Source organism: Leptopilina heterotoma, unplaced genomic scaffold, assembly GCF_015476425.1.
Source record: "Leptopilina heterotoma isolate Lh14 unplaced genomic scaffold, ASM1547642v1 Lhet_199, whole genome shotgun sequence".
Taxonomy (NCBI): domain Eukaryota; kingdom Metazoa; phylum Arthropoda; class Insecta; order Hymenoptera; family Figitidae; genus Leptopilina; species Leptopilina heterotoma.
Window position 1 is genome coordinate 398,298 of NW_025110915.1, and position 20,732 is coordinate 419,029.

General features: G+C 22.4%; 1 protein-coding gene across 1 annotated transcript in view; it reads right to left on the reverse strand.

Annotated features, from left to right (window-relative positions):
• LOC122501075 (adenylate cyclase type 3-like) overlaps positions 1 to 20,732 on the reverse strand; it is a 71,731-nt gene that overhangs the window by 26,432 nt on the left and 24,567 nt on the right. The window contains exons 4-5 of the mRNA XM_043610324.1: positions 5,207 to 5,487; positions 2,177 to 2,505 (exon numbers count right to left, since the gene is read on the reverse strand). Coding sequence (XP_043466259.1) covers positions 2,177 to 2,505; positions 5,207 to 5,487 — 610 coding nt within the window. The remainder of the gene's footprint in view (positions 1 to 2,176; positions 2,506 to 5,206; positions 5,488 to 20,732) is intronic.

Genomic DNA, 20,732 nt, shown 5'->3' on the forward strand with positions numbered 1-20,732 from the left:
AAATAATTCAATTATTTTCAAAAATATTAATAAAGTTCTTCGCAAAAATTCAATTATTTTCAAAAAATTTTATCAAATTCTTCCCAAGAATTCAATTATTTTTTTTAAATAATATCATTCTTCTTAGAAATTCAATTATTTTAAAAAATGTTAATAAAATTCTCTGAAATAATTCAATTATTTTCGGAAATATTAATAAAGTTCTTCGCAAAAATTCAATTATTTTCAAAAAATTTTATCAAATTCTTCCCAAGAATTCAATAATTTTTTTTAAATAATATCATTCTTCTCAGAAATTCAATTATTTTAAAAAATGTAAATAAAATTCTCTGAAATAATTCAATTATTTTCGGAAATATTAATAAAGTTCTTCGCAAAAATTCAATTATTTTCATTAATAATAAAATTCTTAGAAGAAATTAAAAGATTTTCAACAATTTGAATAAAATTTCTTCCAAAAATATAATTATTTTCATAAACGATTGAATTTTTTGCAGAAATTCAATTATTTCCCAAACTATTGGTAACATTATTCTCAAAAATTCAATTATTTTTATTAATAATAAAATTCTCCAAAAAGAATTAAAATATTTTCAAACATTTGTCCCAACAATCTAATTGTTTTTATAAACAATTAAATTTTTCAGAAATTTAATAATTTTCAAAAAATCTTATCAAATTCTTTCCAAGAATTCAATTATTTTTAAAAATAATAAAATTCTTCGAAGAAATTAAAGTATTTTTAAAAATTTGGATAACATTTTTCCCAAGAATCTAATTATTTTCATAAACGATTGAATTTTTGCAGAAATTCAATTATTTTCAAAAAATGTTATCAAATTCTTCTCAAGAATTCAATTATTTATATAAATAATTTAATTATTTTCAAAAATTTTAATAAAATTCTTCAAATGAATTCAATTATTTTCTTATTTGTTTGAATAAAATTTTTAAAAATAATTTTATTGTTTATACAAATTTTTTTATATTCTTCCCAGGAATTCAATTATTTTTATAAATAATATAATTCTTCTCAGAAATTCAATTATTTTTAAAAATTTTAATATAGTTCTTTAAATAAATTCAATTATTTTCTCCTCGGTTTTAATAAAGTTTTTAAAAATAATTTAATTGTTTAAACAATTTTTTTACATTCTTTGAAAGAATTCAATTATCTTCAAAACTTTGATTAAAATTTCTATGCAAAAATTAAATTATTTTAAGTTCTAAATGTTTAAAGTTACAAAAAAAATTATGGATTTTAAAAAAAAATGTTATATATATTTTAAAATAAAAAAACATTTACTTCACAACAAAAAATTATGTAAACTCTAAAAATAAAATAAAAATAATTAAAATCCAATTTTCTTATACACCAAGAAAATAGTTTCTGTTGATTTAAGGAAATCGTTTCCTTTGACTTGCTTTTTCGATTAAAAATTTAATTTTTTCTTGATTAAAAAAAAAAATTATTAATTTGTTTGAAAAATTTAATCCTATATGATCAAAGAAATGATTTTTTAATTTAAAAAGTAAAATTTCATTGAAACAAATTAATTTTTCAATTATTATCAATAATAAAAATTTTCTTTGGTATAAGGAACAAATTTCTTGGAAAGGATAATTTGTTGAAGGATAATTTGTTTAAATTAAAGAATTTTTTTTGGCATTATAAACTCCCTTTTTATTTAAAAGAAAAATTTTCATTTTAAATGAAACAAAACGAGTCTAAGAAACTGATTTTTTTTAAATTAAATTTTTTTTTCTTTATGTAAAATAAATAAAATAAATAAAATTAACCATTTTGCTAATAATTATAGGTATAATAAAAATAAAATAAACTAAAATTTCTAAAAAATATATGTTTTACTGTTTAATTTTCTAAATTATCTAATAATTATTGTAGACAAATATGAAAACAAAATTGACTAAATATATGTCCAGTTTCTAAAATTTATGGAACAGAAATTCGTAGTCAGTCGAAAAGTGATTTTTGTATCAGAAAACGATTCGTTTTCTTTATTTAACAAATATTTCAAAAAATTTTCTGAATTAGTTGCGAAATTATTTTTCCTTTGCTGAAAAAAGGATAAATTTTTTTTAAAGAGAGAAATATTTGTTTCGAAAGAGAGAGAGAGAGAGAGAGAGAGAGAGAGAAATAACTTTTTCCACTCACCATATCGAGGAGAACGAAAATGCTAAGGGAAAATATCATGAGGAGAGCCAAAATCCTTCGAAGCCATCTCGCTCTCACGGCGCTTCCAAGGCAAGTTGCACCTGCCAAGACTATTCCATAGAGCGTGACTACTGCCACACCTCCGTATGTGAATCGACTCGAATGTTGGAATCTCCATACTGGAGCCGAGCACAGTAGCACTAAAGGTCCTCCCAATACCGAAAGTGGTGAAAATGCCTCCTCAGCACTATGAAAACCTCTCTCCAATTGTGGATCCTTGAAATGTAGAGTCAGCCACGAGGCGTGATCCTTCAACTCCGTTCCTCCAACTGAAAAATTAATTTTCTATTGAAAAACAATTCCTTTGTCATATATTTTTCAATTTTATCTATAAAAGAAAAGTATCTTTATTTCTTCTTGAATTAAATTTTTTTTGCCACTTGAAATCTTTTTTTCAAAAACCGAAACAGTCAGTTTTCGAATTTTTTAATTTTACCAAAATAGAAATTTCTATTTAAATTTTTTTTTCCTCTTAAACTATTTGTAACTGAAACCGACAATTTTTATTATTTTTACTGTAGAAATGATGGAATCAAAAATTATTTATGTTTATCTATACTTTTTTAAGATCGAAGTTTTATTTATTTCAAGTACAAATTTCGGAGGAGAATATGATTTTATTTTCATTGTTGACTTTCACTTTCGTTTTCACTTTGACTTTAATTTTGACTTTAACTTTGACTTTCAGTTTGACTTTCAGTTTCATAAGAAAATTCTGAATGTAATTCTTCAGCATTGAAAAGATTATATTTATTTTAAACTTTTACTATTTTTAACAATAAATGAACTTTACAGATTTAAAATTGAATTTTTTGAATAATTTTTTTAATTAATTTTTAAAAAATTTTTTTTACAAATAAAATAAATAAGTAGCAAATGTCACGCCTGCCAAACAAAGTATTTAATTTATTATTATTATGTTAATTATGTAAATTACAATTTTAATTGAATTACTCAAAAGAATTGGATTATCTTTACAAAATTTCAATAAAAAATTCTTCGACTTTATGAGAAGTTACAAAAATCTTAACTTTCAAAATAAAAAAAATTTCACATATTAACGAAAAATTGTGTGTGAAATAAATTATAATTTCTAATTTTTTTTTGCAATAATATTACATAATATATCAAAAAATGTATTCTCTAAATTTGAATAAGTAAAAATTTAACCTGATTAAAACAGAAGTGATATGAATTTTCCAAAAAATATTTTTTTTTAATCCTACATAAAACAAGACATTAAAATAAATAAAATTATGTTTCTCTCAGAAAATAAATTGTAAAAAATTTTAATTAAAAATTCTGAAGAAGTTAGTTTTTTGAACCATTTTTTTCAAATTTTTTTTTAAAATTAGTTGTCTTTTTAAATAAATATTTAATTGCAAAATTTTCAAATTATTGAAATTTCATAAAATAGAATTGTAATCAAGTGAATTTTAGAAATAGTTTAGATGAGCTTTTTGATATATAAATAATAATTTAATTTAAGGAACTTTCTCAAAAAATTATTAAAAATAATAATAATTGAATTAAAAATAAATTTCAGTTAAAAATTCTAGAAAATAAGTGAATTGAAATCTTGAAAATAATTTTTGATTAGTTACATAGCAGCAATACATAGTAATTATTGAATCATACAACTATTGACAACGCGACGAAAAATCTGTGGAATTTTTATTTGAGTCAATTAAATGGTATTTAATTCAAATGCTGTAATTACTGGTTTTAATAAAATTTATTTTATTTAAATTAAAATTTGACTTAAATTAAATTTGTTTAACACTTTGAGGACCAAATTTTTTCTTAAAAAATCGCGATTTTTGATTTTTAAGCAAACTTAATTTGGAAATTTTCCAGACTATGTGAAAATTATTGTTTCAATATTCAGTTTTGAAAATTAAGAAATTTATGCACGAGTTAATAAAAAAATGTTTATGTTGCCTGAAAGCAACACTGGTCCTCAAAGGGTTAATTCAAGTAAACATATTTTTGCTAATAGACAAGTAATCGGTTATTTGAATCAAAAAAATTTTTTGTTAGTGTAAAAGCAAAGGTTTAAGTCAGAGTCAAAGTGAAAATAAGAGTTAAAACTTAAAATCGAATGAAAAGTCAAAGTCAAATTGCAAAATCGTAGTCTTAAATATTAATTTTGTTTTTAAAACAAATTTTCTTCATTGTGATTTAAAATGACTATTTATAGCCAATTAAATACTATTTATTCCAAATTAACACAAATATATTAGAAATAATTAAAAATGTTAATAATATTATTTTTTTATATTCGAATTAGAATTAGAATCAGAATTTACATAAAGAATTAAAAATAGAATTAGAAAATTTCGAACAAATATTATCCAAATTCAATAGGGAATTAAAGAAGTTTTAAAGAAATTTTTTTATTTTAAAGAAGTTTTTTTTTTAAAAGTAATTAAATATGTTAATATGCTATTAATATGAAATTAGTATTAAAAATAGTTAATTGAAATATTGATATTAATGAACTAGTTTGTGTTAATAAAGTAGTTAATTATTATCCATATTTCAATCAATAGTTATTGATGAAATAATAATAGTATAATAATAATAATAATAATAATAATAGTTATTCCAAAGGAAAATATATTATTTAACAATATTTATTTACAAAAGAATGATGAATTTAAAAAAAATTTCCTGAATAAAAAAGAAAATAGAACATAAAGGAAAAATTTTAATAATTAAAATTGAAAAGTAGCAAAGTTGGACTTGTCGGGTTTTTGTAAAATAAAATGAAAAAAAAAAACTGTCACGCTTTGAGATGGAATATTTTTGCAAAAAAAAAAAAAAATACAAAAATGGAAAAGTGGTTTTTTTTATATTTTAAATAATGAGTGTGAAGTTATTTTTAACAATTTAAAAAGTAGGTTGAATTTGGAAAGATAATGAGAAAAGTTTTTTGTTATTTTTTTTTTTCATTTACATGACACATACTTCTGCTGTCAAGTTCCTGGCGAAGTCGTAGTCGAAAATCTTCAGAGTCCTCTTTGTTTCTGCCATCAGTGTCAGAGACGACTGTATGAGAATATTCAGCATCGGCCAGCGATGCGAGACTTTTGGTCAGAGCTGGTTTAAATGGCTTGAGGGCTCTGACTATAAAGTACGTGACGAGGCCAGCTTTTTGAAGTGCCTCCTCGCGATTTTCACCGAAAGCTCGTTCCACCTCAAATTCATCGTTTAGGAAGCTCAGAGTGGCGTTTGATATATGTACCCTCCTATAATGAAAAGAAATTTCAGCAAGACAAAAAATAAAAAAGAAAATTTAATTTAATTTTCACATTGTGATTCGCAAATTTTTTATATAAAAATCTATTATACTTATAATTTTATTCAGTATTGTTACATTTTGTTCATAAAACATGATTTCTTAAGTGGAATAAGTCAATTTTAGCCAGACAAGAATTACATCATTTTTAAGTTAAGAAATTTGAACAGTCGGGACAGTTTTTTTTAACCCTAGAAGGAGTAACTGGGGTGTCTGGACACCCCAAGCAAAATTTAAAGTATTCCCATGGCTTAACCAATAATTTTTTTACGCTCAAAACCCGTTGATAATTTAGTTTAAACCTCTATCTTTTGACACCTGTATGTGCCGCCAAAAGTTTTGCTCTAGGAAGAGCTCTATCTCCTGATAAAATACGTCTGGGGTGTCTGGACACCCCAGTTACTCCCTAACGTTAGAAAAATTGTCAAGATAAGTAAATTTAAATTTTTTTAAAAAATCGTTTTTAATCAGTTAAAAACATCTAATAAAGTATAAATTGATATGTTATGCATGAAAAAGTTGTATTTTATAAAAAAGAAACATTTTTATACAAAAATTCTATTTTTATGAAAAATAGACATTCTGTATTTGTAACAACTTATGAAATTTGAGTTAAGATTTATTAAAAATTTCTGTGCTCTCTCTACAGTCAGAAATTAAATTCTAATACAGAAAAATGTAGTATATGACAGTCAAATTTAAATTATAAATTCTATATTGTTAATAATATTTTAACATATATTAGAGGTATTAAGAATTGATAATTAAAACTTTGATTAAATATTAATTTACAGAATCATTTCATAAGTTATTAATTTTAATGTTAATGTATTCAGATATATTAAGTTTGTAAAATTTTAAATTTATAGCACCATTTTTAGTAAATATTAATTGTTTAAGTCCATTTTTATGATTTTCACTATTCGTCAATTGTCTTTAATTTCTTTCACTTCAGATGTTCAAATAATTATGTTTTTTGGAACTAATACAAAAACTAATTTTTTCCCCTAAAAGTGTATCTATTTAACTTTAAAAACCTAAAATAGTTTTTAAATTAGTCAAATTCTTAAGAAACTACAACGTTTTTTGTAAAAAAAGTCAATTTTGCAATTTTTTGGTGTTTTTTTTTGGGTTTTTACGGTTTTTTTTCAAATTTTTTTTAATTTATCAAAGTATAAACAATATTATTGTATTCCTTTCTAAAAAACCAATCAATTCATTATAAAAAAATTTTTTTACGTCAAATAGAAACCTTATAAAACAAGTTTAAAGCGTGGGGTGTCGGGACGCCCCAGTTACTCCTTAGAGGGTGAGTAAATTAACGTACTCCTTCTAGGGTTAAAGATAATTTTATATAAATTATTATTTTCGAGTTCGACTGTCTTAAATTATTAGTTTTTCTTACCGATGAGTAGAAATAGTCTGTTTCGGTAAGACAAAATTCGCATCCGGAGTAAATAAATATATTTCACCAATTAACGAAACTGTTTTTTCAAAAAAATATTCATTGAATATTTTCTACCTTATTTAGAAAACAGTAATTTAATCATTTTTAAGTGGAGTAATCCATTTTTAGCCAGACAGAACATAATTTTAGAATATAGAGAAATTTAAAAAAAACAGGTATAAATTTTTTGAAAAACATAACGTAGGACTACTATAACATTGTAAATAATCAAGTGTTTGTTTTTTTTAAGTAGAAAAATACAGTCCTAGTCAGACCGTGTCTGAATATTTACTTACAAATATTATTAAGAGAAGCAAAACTGTTTTTTTCCACGTTTACCTTTTTTGCAATACCTTGTTTATTAGGTTAAATATTTCTTAATAAAGAATTAAGTAAAAAAAGTTGATTATAGTCAGAAAAAGCTAGATTTCTTGACTAAAAAGAAAGAGAATTGGAAAAAAAAATTGTATCTATAAAATTTAATCGGATATTATTCGCCCATTAAAGAAATTTAATTTTTGTGGTTTAAGTAGTAAAGTACAATTCAAGTCAGAAATAATTTGAGCACTTAGTAAAAAAAGTTATCAGGTAAGCGGAAATTTCTTTATCCAAGTAAATATTCTTACTGCTATTCTGTTTTCTTTGAAATAATTTTTATTAATTGTCAGTAGAACAAATCGGTTATTGTCAGACAAATCTCAAATTTTCAGGGTTGACAAAAAAAATTAATTTTCTTTTTCCCTATTTCCAGGCAAAATTTTGACTTTTTCCCTGACTCAAAAGAATATTTTGATTCTCAAATTTAAGCCTTTTGAAATTCAATAACTTTTAAGAATATTATTATAAGACATGAAGATATCGAGCACTCCGAGTCAAAGACTCGGAGTAATCGCTATCTTCATGTTTTATAATAATTTAAATTTCTATAAACATTTTCAAATAAAAAAAATAAACTATTTATACAAAAATTTTAATAAAATTCGTTGTAAGAATTTAATTATTATCATAAATAATAAAATTTTTCCTGGGACATAAATTATTATTATTAATATAAGTTTAAATGAATTCCTCGAAAAATGTAATTATTTTCAATTTTTTTTTGCAAGAATTTAATTATATTTCAGAAATAATTGAATATTTTCAAAATCTACTATTTTAATAAAATTTCTCAAAAAATTCAATTATTTTCAAAAATAATAAAATTCTTCACAGGATTTCAATTATTTAAAAGAAATGTAATAAATATCGTTGCAACAATTCAATTGTTTTTCTAAATAATAAAATTCTTCTGAGGATTTCAATTATTTTTAATCCAATTTTAAGTGAATTCTTCGAAAAAAGTAATTAATTAAAAAATTTGTATTAAAATTCTTTAAAATAAATAATTAACAATTATCAATTATTTTAAATTTTTTATCTGAAATTTTATTTGAAATTCGTTTTTAAAACAATTTTCATTAAAAAATTCTACAAAAATTCAATTATTTAAATAAAAAAATGAAAAAATTATTGAATAAAATGAATTTTTTTCAAAATTAAATTCTCGTAAAGAATTTTATGAACAAATTTTTAAATAATCGAATTTTTTCGACGAATATTAATAAAATTTTCAAGAAGAATTACCTTTTTCGAGGAATTCGTTTAAAATTGTATTAAAAATAATTGAAATTCTATAATGAGTTGCATTGTCCCTGAAAATAATTGAAACCTTTTATTATTTATAAAAATAATTGAATTATTGCAAAAAAAATTTTTAAAAATTTGTAAATAGTTGAATTTTTGTAAAATGTTTATTATTTATAAAAATAGTTGAATTTTGGAAGAGAGTTTTATTATTTTTAAAGATAATTGAAATTTTTACTAGAATTTTTTCAAATTTTTGAACAAAATTGAATTTTTGCAAATATTTGTAACTTCTCTAAAATAAAATTTTTTTTAGTGTTTTTAACTAAAATTCTTCTATATAATCCATGATTTTTAATAATTAATTAAATATATATATTAAAAAATAAAACAAAACTAATTATGAATCCTGCAAATTTAATTTTTTCCAGTACTTTAATAAAATTCCCTGACTTTTTCCTGATTTCCATGACAAATTCTACTTTTTCTGACTGTTGCCTGAATTCCCTGACCTGTGACAACTCGGATTTTTTACGTAGAATATTATTTTATTACTATTTATTTTTTTATTTTTCAAAATAATTGCTTAAAAAAAATTTTATACTTAATTTTTCCTTATTTTAAATATTGAACAATTTTATATCGCTTCTTACTTACTTTTTAAGTCGAAAATTACGTTTTTAGTCAGACAATGTTCCAAGTTTATATCAAGATACTTAATTAACTTAAAAAACTGTTCTTTCCCAAAAATAAGTTAGTTTTTGTTTATAAAACATTAATTTTAGTAATTTCAAGTAGAGTAATTAATTTTTAGTCAGACAAAACTTAATTTTTTAATACGAGGAAAATTAATAAGCCAGGTAAATTCTTTTGAAATATTTCTCATAGGATTAAGTAGAAAAAGTCGATTAGTCAGACAAACTAGATCTTTTGAATAAAAAAAAATTCTTTGTTTTTAGTCGAGGACAGAAGCATCTTTATCTATGAAATTTTATTTGGCATTATTCTTATTATGGCATTATTTCTTATTGAAATTTAATTTTTCCGTTTTAAATAGTAATGTATAATTCATGTCAGACCGAATTTGAGTACTTCATAGAAAAAGATACCTGGTAAGTGGAAATTTGTTTATCTAAAATTTACCAACCATTTAGATTTTTTTGTTTTTTTTTGTTTATTTGTTATCTTCTAGAGTGATAAGTAGTACAGGATTGTTTTAGTAAGACCGAATTTTCACCCCTAGTAAAAAATATAATAATAAGTTTTTCATAAACAATTGTATTCAATATTTTATGTTTTGTTTATAAAACATGAATTCTCTGTAATTCTAAGTGAAATAATTGAATTTTAGTCAAACAAGCTTTACAGTTTAAGGGTTAAGAAATTTGAACAGCCACTTTTTCAATTTTAAAGTAGTAAAAATGTTTATTAATTTTAATTAGTGACTATTTTATATTTAGAGAGGGGGATAATTTTTTATCTGATTTTACAAAATTTATTATTTTTGCTTGGTTTAAATTTAAAATATTAATATTCTCCATTTGATAAGTAGAAATAGACTATTTTTTCAGACATAATTTGCACTTAGAATAAACAATTATATATTTAATGACTCGAAACTCTTTTTCCAAAAGAATCCATTGCTTATTGTCTTCCTTATCTTTCAAACATTAATTTAATCATTTTCAAGTAGAGTAATACTCTTTTATCAGACAAGTCTTAATTGTAATTATAGGGAAAATTACAAAAATAGCTAAATAATTTTTTTTTGAACAATGTTACGTTTTTTTCAACAATTGTCTCATCTGCAATTCTCTTTTAAATTACAATTCTCTTGTAATTGTTTATTGGGTGCAATATTTCTTTCAGGATTAAGTGATAAAAATTGCTTACAATAAGACAAACTGGATTCTTTGACTGGAAAGAAAGAATTAAATCGAAGAGGAGACTTTTTTTATCCATAGAATTTAATCTGGTATTATTCGCTCCTTAAAGAGATTTAATTTATACGTTTTAAGTAGTAAAGTACAATTTAAGTCAGACAGAATTTGAGCACTTAGTAGAAAAAGATATCAGGCACAGGAAAAAAAAAGTCTGACTCCGTTTACACCTTAAATTCAGCCCATGTATTTCACATAAGTCTGTCCTTGTTTAATGGGGCTGACTCCGTTTACACCTTAAATTCAGCCTCGAAAACAGGCTAAAAGTAAAACTTTTTTTTTAGTGTGGGTAAGCGGAAATTTCTTTATCTGAGTAAATATTCTTTTTTTCTATTCTGCTTTCTTTGAAATAATTTTTAGTAATTTTAAGTAGAATAATAAGTTTTTAGTCAGACAAAATTGTTTATTTTTTAAATCAACTAAAATTAATTAATACAGCTAGTAACAATTTCAAAAACAAAATAAAAATACAGTAAAGGAAAAAAAAAAAAAAAATAAATTTTTTTTTAAATTTCAATTAGCTGAAAAATAATTACATTTTACATGAATTTTGCGATTTATTTTCGACATTTAAAATGTCGCTCTTTGATAATAACGACAGATGTTCATACCACTCGTTGAACTTTGATATTGATTGATTTTTCTTATCTCTCAGAGGCACTTGGTGATATAAATTATTATTATTTTTATCTTTATTTTAATTATTATCATTATTATTATTATTAGTATTATTAATGTCGACGAGTAGAGAATAATCAGAAAACTCACATTTATAACATTATAGTAAAATAAAATTGATTAAATGACAAATGAAATTACTTGTGACATTTTTTGTTTAAATAACAATAAATGGCGAAATTGACTCGACACTCTCTTTCTCTTATTCTCGTGAAGTGTAATCACTTGTTTCTGAAGCTTCATTAATCCACCATCAAGCACAGAAGTTAGTCTTGAATCATTAAAAAGAGCCGGTATACAACAAAGTCTAATTTTATTTCAATTTATTAATGGGATACCTTTTCTCTAAAAATAGAGTTTTTCCATTTAAATAACGAAAACACGAGCTTTTATTTGCATTTTATATATTCAATCTTGATGGAAAAAAATTTATATCCTTTTATATGAGAACGAGAATGAAAAGAATTTTAAGATTTCTTTGAAGATTGTAATCAAATTGAATTAAAGTTTTTTGTAATCTGATAAGAATGTTATTATCATATATTTCATGACTATAATTTATTATTAATGAAACTTTTCTATTTTTATTATCATTATATAAAAATGTACTTCAATATTAATATTAATATTTTTATAAATAATAAACTTTTCTTACTATTATTATTATTATTATTATTATTATTATTATTATTATTATTATTATTATTATTATTATTATTATTATTATTGTAATTGTTATTATTATATGATGTTTATATTGTTATATTTTCATAGATAGTATAATAATTAAAAGCAAATGGAAAAAATTGCGTGACTAGTAAAAAATTCTGCTGAATGTTGCGGTGTAAAAAAAACCAATAATAAATTCACATTGGGAAAATTGAAACCAAAATTAAATAAAAGTCAATATAGAGGCAAAGTGCAATCGATGTTACATATTTATATGTGAGTATGTATGTGTGCTGTATATATGTATATCATCTTTTATAACAGAATTATTCGTATAATATTCTTTTTTATTCACGCTACACGTATAATAACGACACGCACTATCGATTTCCTTGTTGAGGTGATAATAAATTTCGCGTCACCTATAAATTTTTGCCAAATGTACAAAAAAATATCACAGTAAATCAAATACTCTCGGCATTTTATTTTTATTATACTCGTCAATCTTTTTGTTTGTATTTTTATTTACTTTTATTATCGTTAATATTTTCATCACTATTATAATATCTAATAATAATGAAAATTATAATAGATTTTTATTAATATTAATATTAATTATTATTATAATTTATTATTAATGTTTATAAGAAATTATTATTATTATTATTTTTATCTGATTTGGAAAATTTTGTTTTGTCTTAGTGGGGAAGTAGAAAAGAATTATTTTAGTGAGACCGAATTTGCACCTCGAGTATAATGAAATAAGTATCTATTTTTATAAAAAATTCTACTAAATAGTGTTTACTTTAATGAAACATAAATTTTAGTAAATCTAATTAGTATGACTCAATTATATATGTAGTCTGAAAAAATTAAAATTCTTGTAGTTGAGAAATTTCCATGGGAAGGAAAAAATAGTTTTATTAAATTATACACGAAGTAATAATGTTTTTATTATGCATTAAATTAACTTGTTTTCTGCAGTGATAAGTAGAAAAGGTCTGTTTTAGTCAGCCAGAATTTGCATCACGAGTAAAAAAATGTTTAGGGAAATAAAATTCTTTTATGATTATTTTTATTTTCACTATTGTTACGCATTTGTTCGTAAAACATGAATTTTTTCATAATTCTAAGTAGAATAAGTCAATTTTAGTCAGACATATTCTTAAGTTAAGAAATTTGAATAGCCGGATCGGTTTTAATCTGATTTAATTTAAATTATTTTCTGATAAGTATAAATAGACTGTTTTGGTCAGACTGTGTCTGAAAATTAGTTTATCTAAGTAAATAAAATAGAAAAGATTCTATTCTGCTTTCTTTGTAACCATTTTTATTCATTTCAAGTAGAATAAATCGGTTATTGTCAGACAAAACTCAATTTTTATGTGAAGAATATTTAGTTTATCGAAGTAATTGATAAAAAATAATTTTATAGCAAAATTTTTCCTTCTTTCAAATATCGAACAGTAACGTATCGATTCTTAAATACTTTTTAAGTAGAAAATTACCTTTTTAGTCAGACAATGTTCCAAGTTTATAACAAGATGATATTTAATTAACTTAGAAAACTGTTCTTTTTCTAAAAGAATTTAGTTTTTGTTTAAAAAACATTAATTTTAGTAATTTACAGTGAAGTTATTTGGTCTAGACTTGGTAATTTGGTAATTTAATTTGATCAGACAAAACCTAATTTTTTAATACAAGGAAAATTAATAAACTTGGTAAATATTTGTTCGCAATAATATACTAAATTCTCAGTTGAAAAAATGAATGTTTGCTGTTTAAGTGGAAAAATCCATTTCTAGTCAGACCATAACTGTTTGCTTGGTAAACAACGTTATTTAGAAAAAGAAAGCTGTTTTTTTTCTATCACGTAATTTAATCTGTAATGTATTTTGTGACTTTCAAATAAAATATTTGTTTTTCAAGCAGAAAATGATAGTTCCAATCAGACAAAAATTCCCCGCCTAATAACAAGAAGATATCTCTTTAAACGTGCACTGGAAATTTTTATTTATTATTCTTCCATATCGACAATTTAAAAAAGAAGAATATTATTCACCCAAAAAAGTAAAATTTATTCCCTAACAAATATTTTTTTCTTTGAATTTTTAATCAAGATAGTAAATAAAAATATTCTTTCCTCTCTAAGATAGAAATGTTTTTTTAATCTACAGTAGTAAATGATAGTTAGAGTCAGTCAATTAAGAATCCGATAAATAGTGTGAAAAAAAAATTCTTGAAAATTGTCTAGTTATTTTTTTCTTCTCAACCATAATTAAAACAGAGTTCGTTAATCAGTACAAGTAGTCAATTCTACAGTTGGCGCTAATATTCAAATCAGATGGACAAATATAAATTGGCAGACGGCCAAAATAGTCGACCTGTATTATAATGCTGTTTGGCGAGGTTATCCGAAAGGAATTACCGTTCCCGAGAGAAGCTATTAACACTATATATAGAAGTAGTATCGCTTGACAGTAAACTTTGCAAGTCTTTTGTTCCCATATCAACATAGTCGTTTCATATTTTTGAACACTGAAATAGAAATTTATTTTATTCAAATAATTCTATACGGTTGTAGAATTATTTAAATCAAACAAATTCTAAAAATAAATTCAATTACCAAATAAATAATTACTTTAATAGAAATAATTTCTATTTAAATCAAATAAATCAGAGTGATTTTTATTTTTTCTGCCGCCATGTTGGATCCGCCATTTTGAATTTTTAAAAACAAACATTGGATTCGTACAAATATTTTTGAATCAGATAAATTATGTTCAAGATTTCCACAAATCAGGAAATTCAGGAAAAAGTCAGGAAATTAGAATTGGTCAGGAAAATCAAGGAAAAGTCAGGAATTTTTTTTAAAAGTACTGGAAAAAATTAAATTTTTAGTATTTATAAGAAAATTCTGAATTTTGGTGTTTTTTTGTTTGACTCATAAACTATAAAATTAACAGGAATTCTAATACAAACTCATTAAATTTTTCTATTTCTGATAATAATTTCTTTTTAAATAACTTAATTCTTGAACAACCATCATAAAATTATTACTTATAAATTATTTAATGAATAATTTTACTTAAAAATTTCAAAATTAATTGAATTTCAAAAGAGTTGCGTTTATAACCTTTAAAAATAGATGAACTTCAAAGGTTTCAATTTGAAAGTTTAAAAAATATCAATTTTTAATAAATTTAATTATAAATTTTAGGTGCCGTGAAGCTAGCGACCCGCCATCCGCCAGACTGAATAATTCGAAATGATAAATTCTTCATTCTTTCTTTTTCGCGATAATTTCTTTCACTATAGAGTTGAATATAAATATTCTACGAACATTCGGCAACAACAAAGAGCTTTAAAAATTCAATTGTTAATAAACAACAGGTTTTGTTGTTGTCTGTTGTTCATAAGATGATTATTTACAAGAATTTTCTTTTAATAAATAATTTTGGCAAAATTACTAGTCAAAATACTCCATCCGCCAATTAGCAGACAATCGAATTTTCGAGTATTCCGAAGCTAAGAGCTTTAAAAAATTTAATTTTTAATAAACATTTGATTTTTTTTATATTATAATTGAATATTAAAAGTGAATTTTTAGAAATAATTGGATTTTGATAAGGTTTCAAATTAAAATCTTTGAAAATCTGAATTTTTTGTATTTTTAACTAACAATTCTGTGGAATTAATTTTTTTTAGAAAGTTTAAATGCGGATTTTTTAAAAATTATTTCAAGTTTTTTTTCTATTACATATTCAATTGAAGAATTTACGAATAATTGAAATTTCGTAAAATTAAATATTTTAAACAAATGAATTTAAAAATTCTCAAAGAAATTTTTCAAAAGTTATTAAAAATAATGCATTTATAGAAAAATTTTAGTTAATAACACGAAAAAAAAAGTTAATTTTGAAAAAGTTACAAATTATTGCAAAACTTCAATTATTTTCAAGAGCAATAAAATTTTTCACAAGAAATAATTTATTTTCATGAATAATAATATTTTTTTCCGGAATTAAATTATTTTGACAAATAAAATTCTTCACAGGAATTAAATTGTTTAAACATTTTTTTTAATAAAATTCGTTGCAAGAATTCAATTATTTTTATAAATAACAATACTTATCGCAGAATTTGAATTAATTTTTATAAAATTTTAAATATAATGATAGAAAATTGCATTTATTCTTTAATTTTTTTTTAAATTCACCGAGAGAATTGAATTATTAAAAAAATGTTTTGATAAAATTCTTCATAAAAATTCAATTTTAAGAAATAATCAATTATTGAATAAATTATTTACTTTTGTATCTTACTAATTGAATTCTCGAAAAATTTTCTAATAAAATATGTATTAAAAAATGAATTTATATAAAATAATGATTTTATCACTCTGTCACCTTAAATTTATTATAAAACATGAGGAAATCGATCACTTTGAGTCGAAGACTCGGAGTGGATTTCCAAAAAAAAATAATAATAAAAAAAAAAAAAATTATTCCTATAAAAAAAATCTTCATTCCTATAGAAAAATAATAATGATTTAATATTTATTTAAAAAAGAAGTTATTGATTTTCTTCAGACTCAGGAAAAAAGTGAAATTTTTGTCTGGAAATCAGGGAAAAGTTAGGGAAAATCAAAATTAAAGTTTTTTGAGGCAACACTGATGTTTTTAAAGTGAGTACAATATTTTTTCACCCTTTTGTATAATGAAAAGGAATGTTTAAAAATTGAGAAAAATATTCTGTGATTCAAAATAAATAAATATTTATTTATATTTATTTATAAATTTATAAAACTATCTACTTTCTATTTATAACCTATATTTAAACCGGATTTCGCCTTATCTCCCAACTTCCTCTCACAGCCTCCCTTTCTATCAAGACCAATACAAACACGTATTCACTCTCTTTTATGTACGTGTGTTTATCTTACCACAAGGACTCGACTAAATTGACTTAAAGGGAAACTCCCAAGGGGTTCACATAGTCTCAACCCTACTTTTAGCTTAACTGACTGCTTCTTGCAACTTGAGAATTATATAAAGTTTTGGACTTTTGTATTACCAGTCATATAGTTTGAGAATTAAAAATTTTCCTACAACTTTTCTTAATTTGGACGATGAAACAGGCTGTCTTTGTTTACAGCTATTCATTCTTTAATCCAGGATAAATAGTACAGGAAAATGTAACTAATCTGTGGATTTCGTAATTAAATTTCTATTTTCTATTCTCAAACCAAAAGAAAAAAAAGTTTTATTATTTAGAAATTCTTTTTTTGTAGGGGAATTTTAATGAATGTATTCAATATATTTAATTCCTAGACTTTTTGTATTTAAGATTAAGGGTAGATACTTGACCCCTTAATGTGAAGTTGGTGAGATATTTTCGTCCACATTTATTTCACATTAAAAACTATTTTTTAGTACATTTTTTTCGTCAAATATTTTTTTTTCATTTAGTTTATTATTTACATTTTAACTTTTTTTCCCTAGAAAAATTTAATTTAAATTTAAATTTTCACTTTTAAATTTCGTTTACTTTTGTGTTTAATTATATTAAACACTGAAAAAAAAATTTACTTGATTCAAATAATCGTTTACTTGTATATTATCAAATAAATATTTACTTAAATCGAATAAATTTTATGTAAGTCAAATTGTATTAAAAACTGTAAATTCAGTATTTGAAAGTTAAAACAATTTTTTATTTGAAGCAAATATTTAATTGACTAAAATAAAAAGTATTTAAATCAAGTAAATATATTTATTTGATAAAAGATAAGTCATCGGTTAATAGAATCAAATAAATTTTTTCAGCATAATTTAGAAAATCAATTTTTAACAAAATTTATTCAAATGCTAAAAATTGGTCCTATTAATCTTTTTTTTTAAAAGAAATTACCAGGGTTTTAATGAATTGCGTGAACAATTTGTTAACTGTCATCTGATATATGAAAGTTGGATAATTGGATTTAAAAAGAAAAAGAAGTTGCGGAGAGAATCTCGCGAAGTTTGATTAATTCTGTAATGAATGTAAATCAGTAAAGAAGTTTTCGAAGTTGTAAATTCCTTGTCAATTGAATTTATTTCCATTTCTTTGCAATTACAGCTGTAACTTGTTAATTAACACCCGCTATATAAACGTAAAAGTTAAATTTCAATAATAAACAATATAAACCTTATAAACAATGTAAAAGTAAATTAAAATATAAAAAACAATGTAAAAGTAAATTGAAATGTAACAAATAATTTAAGAGTAAATTAAAATGTTAAAAACAATGTAAAAGTAAATTAAAATATAAAATACAATGTAAAAGTAAATTAAAATATGAAAAACAATTTTAATTAAATTAAAAAATAAAAAACAATGAAAAAGTAAATTAAAATAAGAAAAACAATTTAAATTAAAAACTTACTGAATAAAAATACTTTTCGAACTTATTTGGGGAAATTAATAAAGAACTCTTTCCCTTTAAGAGAAAAGTATTGAAAAATATTTTTCGTTTTTATCTTACAATAGAACAATTTTTGAAAAAATTTATATTTTTCACTTTTTTGAGAAATACTTCATTCTTTCTTGTTTTATTTACGGAAAAAACAAAATCATAAAGCGCATACTTTTTCGAAACATTCCACAGGATATTGCAAAAACTTTTCCCCTCGACATTTCCTACTCATAAGATTTAATAACTTGTTTTTTGATTCTTAAATGAAAGAAAGTAGAAAAGTTATTTACTATGAGGAAAATGAGTTTAAATAAACCTTAATTGAATTATGATTAAATTATATTAGACTTCATTTTGAGAAAATCTCTAAATTCAGCTTATTATTTTTCGTTTGCAAAAGATGCAAAAATTCGGCTGCTTTGGCAGAATTTTTTGGATTTTTTGCTTTAACTTTTTTTGTAAGTAACGGATTTGGTTAATCCTGTGAATTAGCTCTTTTGAAGTAATTACGAAATCAAATTTTTAAGGGCGAACCGTGGGAATTTTTTTAAATTTTTTCCATTGCAATAAAAATTTAAAAATTCGACTGTTCTGGTAAAGTTTTTTAGATTTTTTGCTCGAACTTTTTTTGTAATTATTATCTAGGGCTTATTTTGTGAATTCACTCTCTAGGTGTGTTTTTGATCTCAAATTCTCAAAGGTGAAACGAGAAAAATTATTTTCTATTTTATTCTTTGCAACAAATTTTAAAAATCGGCTGTTTTGGAAATATTTTAAATTTTTTTTATCTAACCTTTTTTGCAATTATCCATTTTTGTTCATTCCGTTAATTTCACTCTTCTGGGATGTTTATGAAGTCAATTTTTCAAAGGCGAACTGAGGAAAAATTATTTTCTATTTTATTCTTTGCAAAAAATTTTAAAAATCGGCTGTTTTGAAAAATATTTTTTTAATTTTTTGCTCTAACTTTTTTCGCAATTATCCGTTTTTGTTGATTTCGTTAATTTCACTCTCTTAGGATGTTTATGAAATCAATTTTTCAAAAGCGGACCGAGGAAAAATTTTTTTCTATTTTTTTTCCTTTGCAAAATATGGAAAAATTTGGCTATTCTGACAAAATTATTTGGATTTTTTGCTCTATATTTTTTCGTAATTATTCTATTGGAGGTTGATCCAGTAAATTTATTCTCTTGGGGTGTTTCTGAAGTTATAAATTCTCAAGGGGAGTTAAAAAAAATGTTTCTACTGATTTTTTTGCGATTTTTCGAAACTATTTACAAATTCTTTATTTGACCCGAAAAAGTGTATTTGTGACTGTAAAAATAAAGTTGTCCAGAAATATTTTTTTTATTATTTAATTTTAATATTTAGTTTAATATTTTATAATATTTTATAACATTTATAATTTTATAATATTTAATATTTAATAATCAGTCAATGTAATTATTAATTATGTAAACAGTTGTTTTTCAATTAATTTTCAGCATTAATTTTTCTCCGATTTTTTAGTTTTTTTTTTTTTTTTTGTAGAAAAACACTTTTTTCGAACTTTACATTTAGTAGAAAATTTATATTTCACTTTATATGAGAATCATAAAATTAAATAAATGATTTTAGTTTTTACTGTATCTTTTTGTTTTTTCTGTTTTTGCTTTTAACTTTTTCTCATCGCTTATTAATTTTATTAGACAATGTTTCCGTAAACAAAGCAACTTTTATTATTTTGTCCAACTCCTACTTATATAAACGTTTCAATATAAAATTTCTAAATTATCATCGTATTTATTTTTTTCTCCGTCACGAAATTCGATTTTGTGTTTGACCCTCTATTGTTACTTACGATGTCGCCCACACTTTTTTTTGTTCCTGAAATCGAGAATAACTTTTTTTTCTCAATAACTGATAGTTGTTTCATCCAAGTTTTATTTGTATATATATATCTGTATATGTGTGTGTGTGTTATTGTGAATCTACATGGGGGCGAAACGATAACAATGTACCAAAATCATTGTTTGAAAAACAAATTAAAATCGATAAACTTTAATGATATTTCAAAATTTTAATGAACTATTATGAAAATAAATGGGAAATGATAAAATTTCGGGACGTATAAATTTTGCAAAGAGCGTAATTTTTTTGGAAAAAAAAGTTCAATACTTTTTCTAAAACTTACTAAAAAAATATGATAATTTATGTAAAATTATTGTTTAAATTAAAATTTTTCAAATCGGAATTTTTATATTTAAAATTTTTTTCAAATTTAAATGAACTTTTATGAAAATAATTATTTACTCTCATAATAGTTCATTTAAATTTAAACGATAATATTAAATTAATATTTAATTAAGCTATTAATATTAATTAATAAATATTTTCTGAAT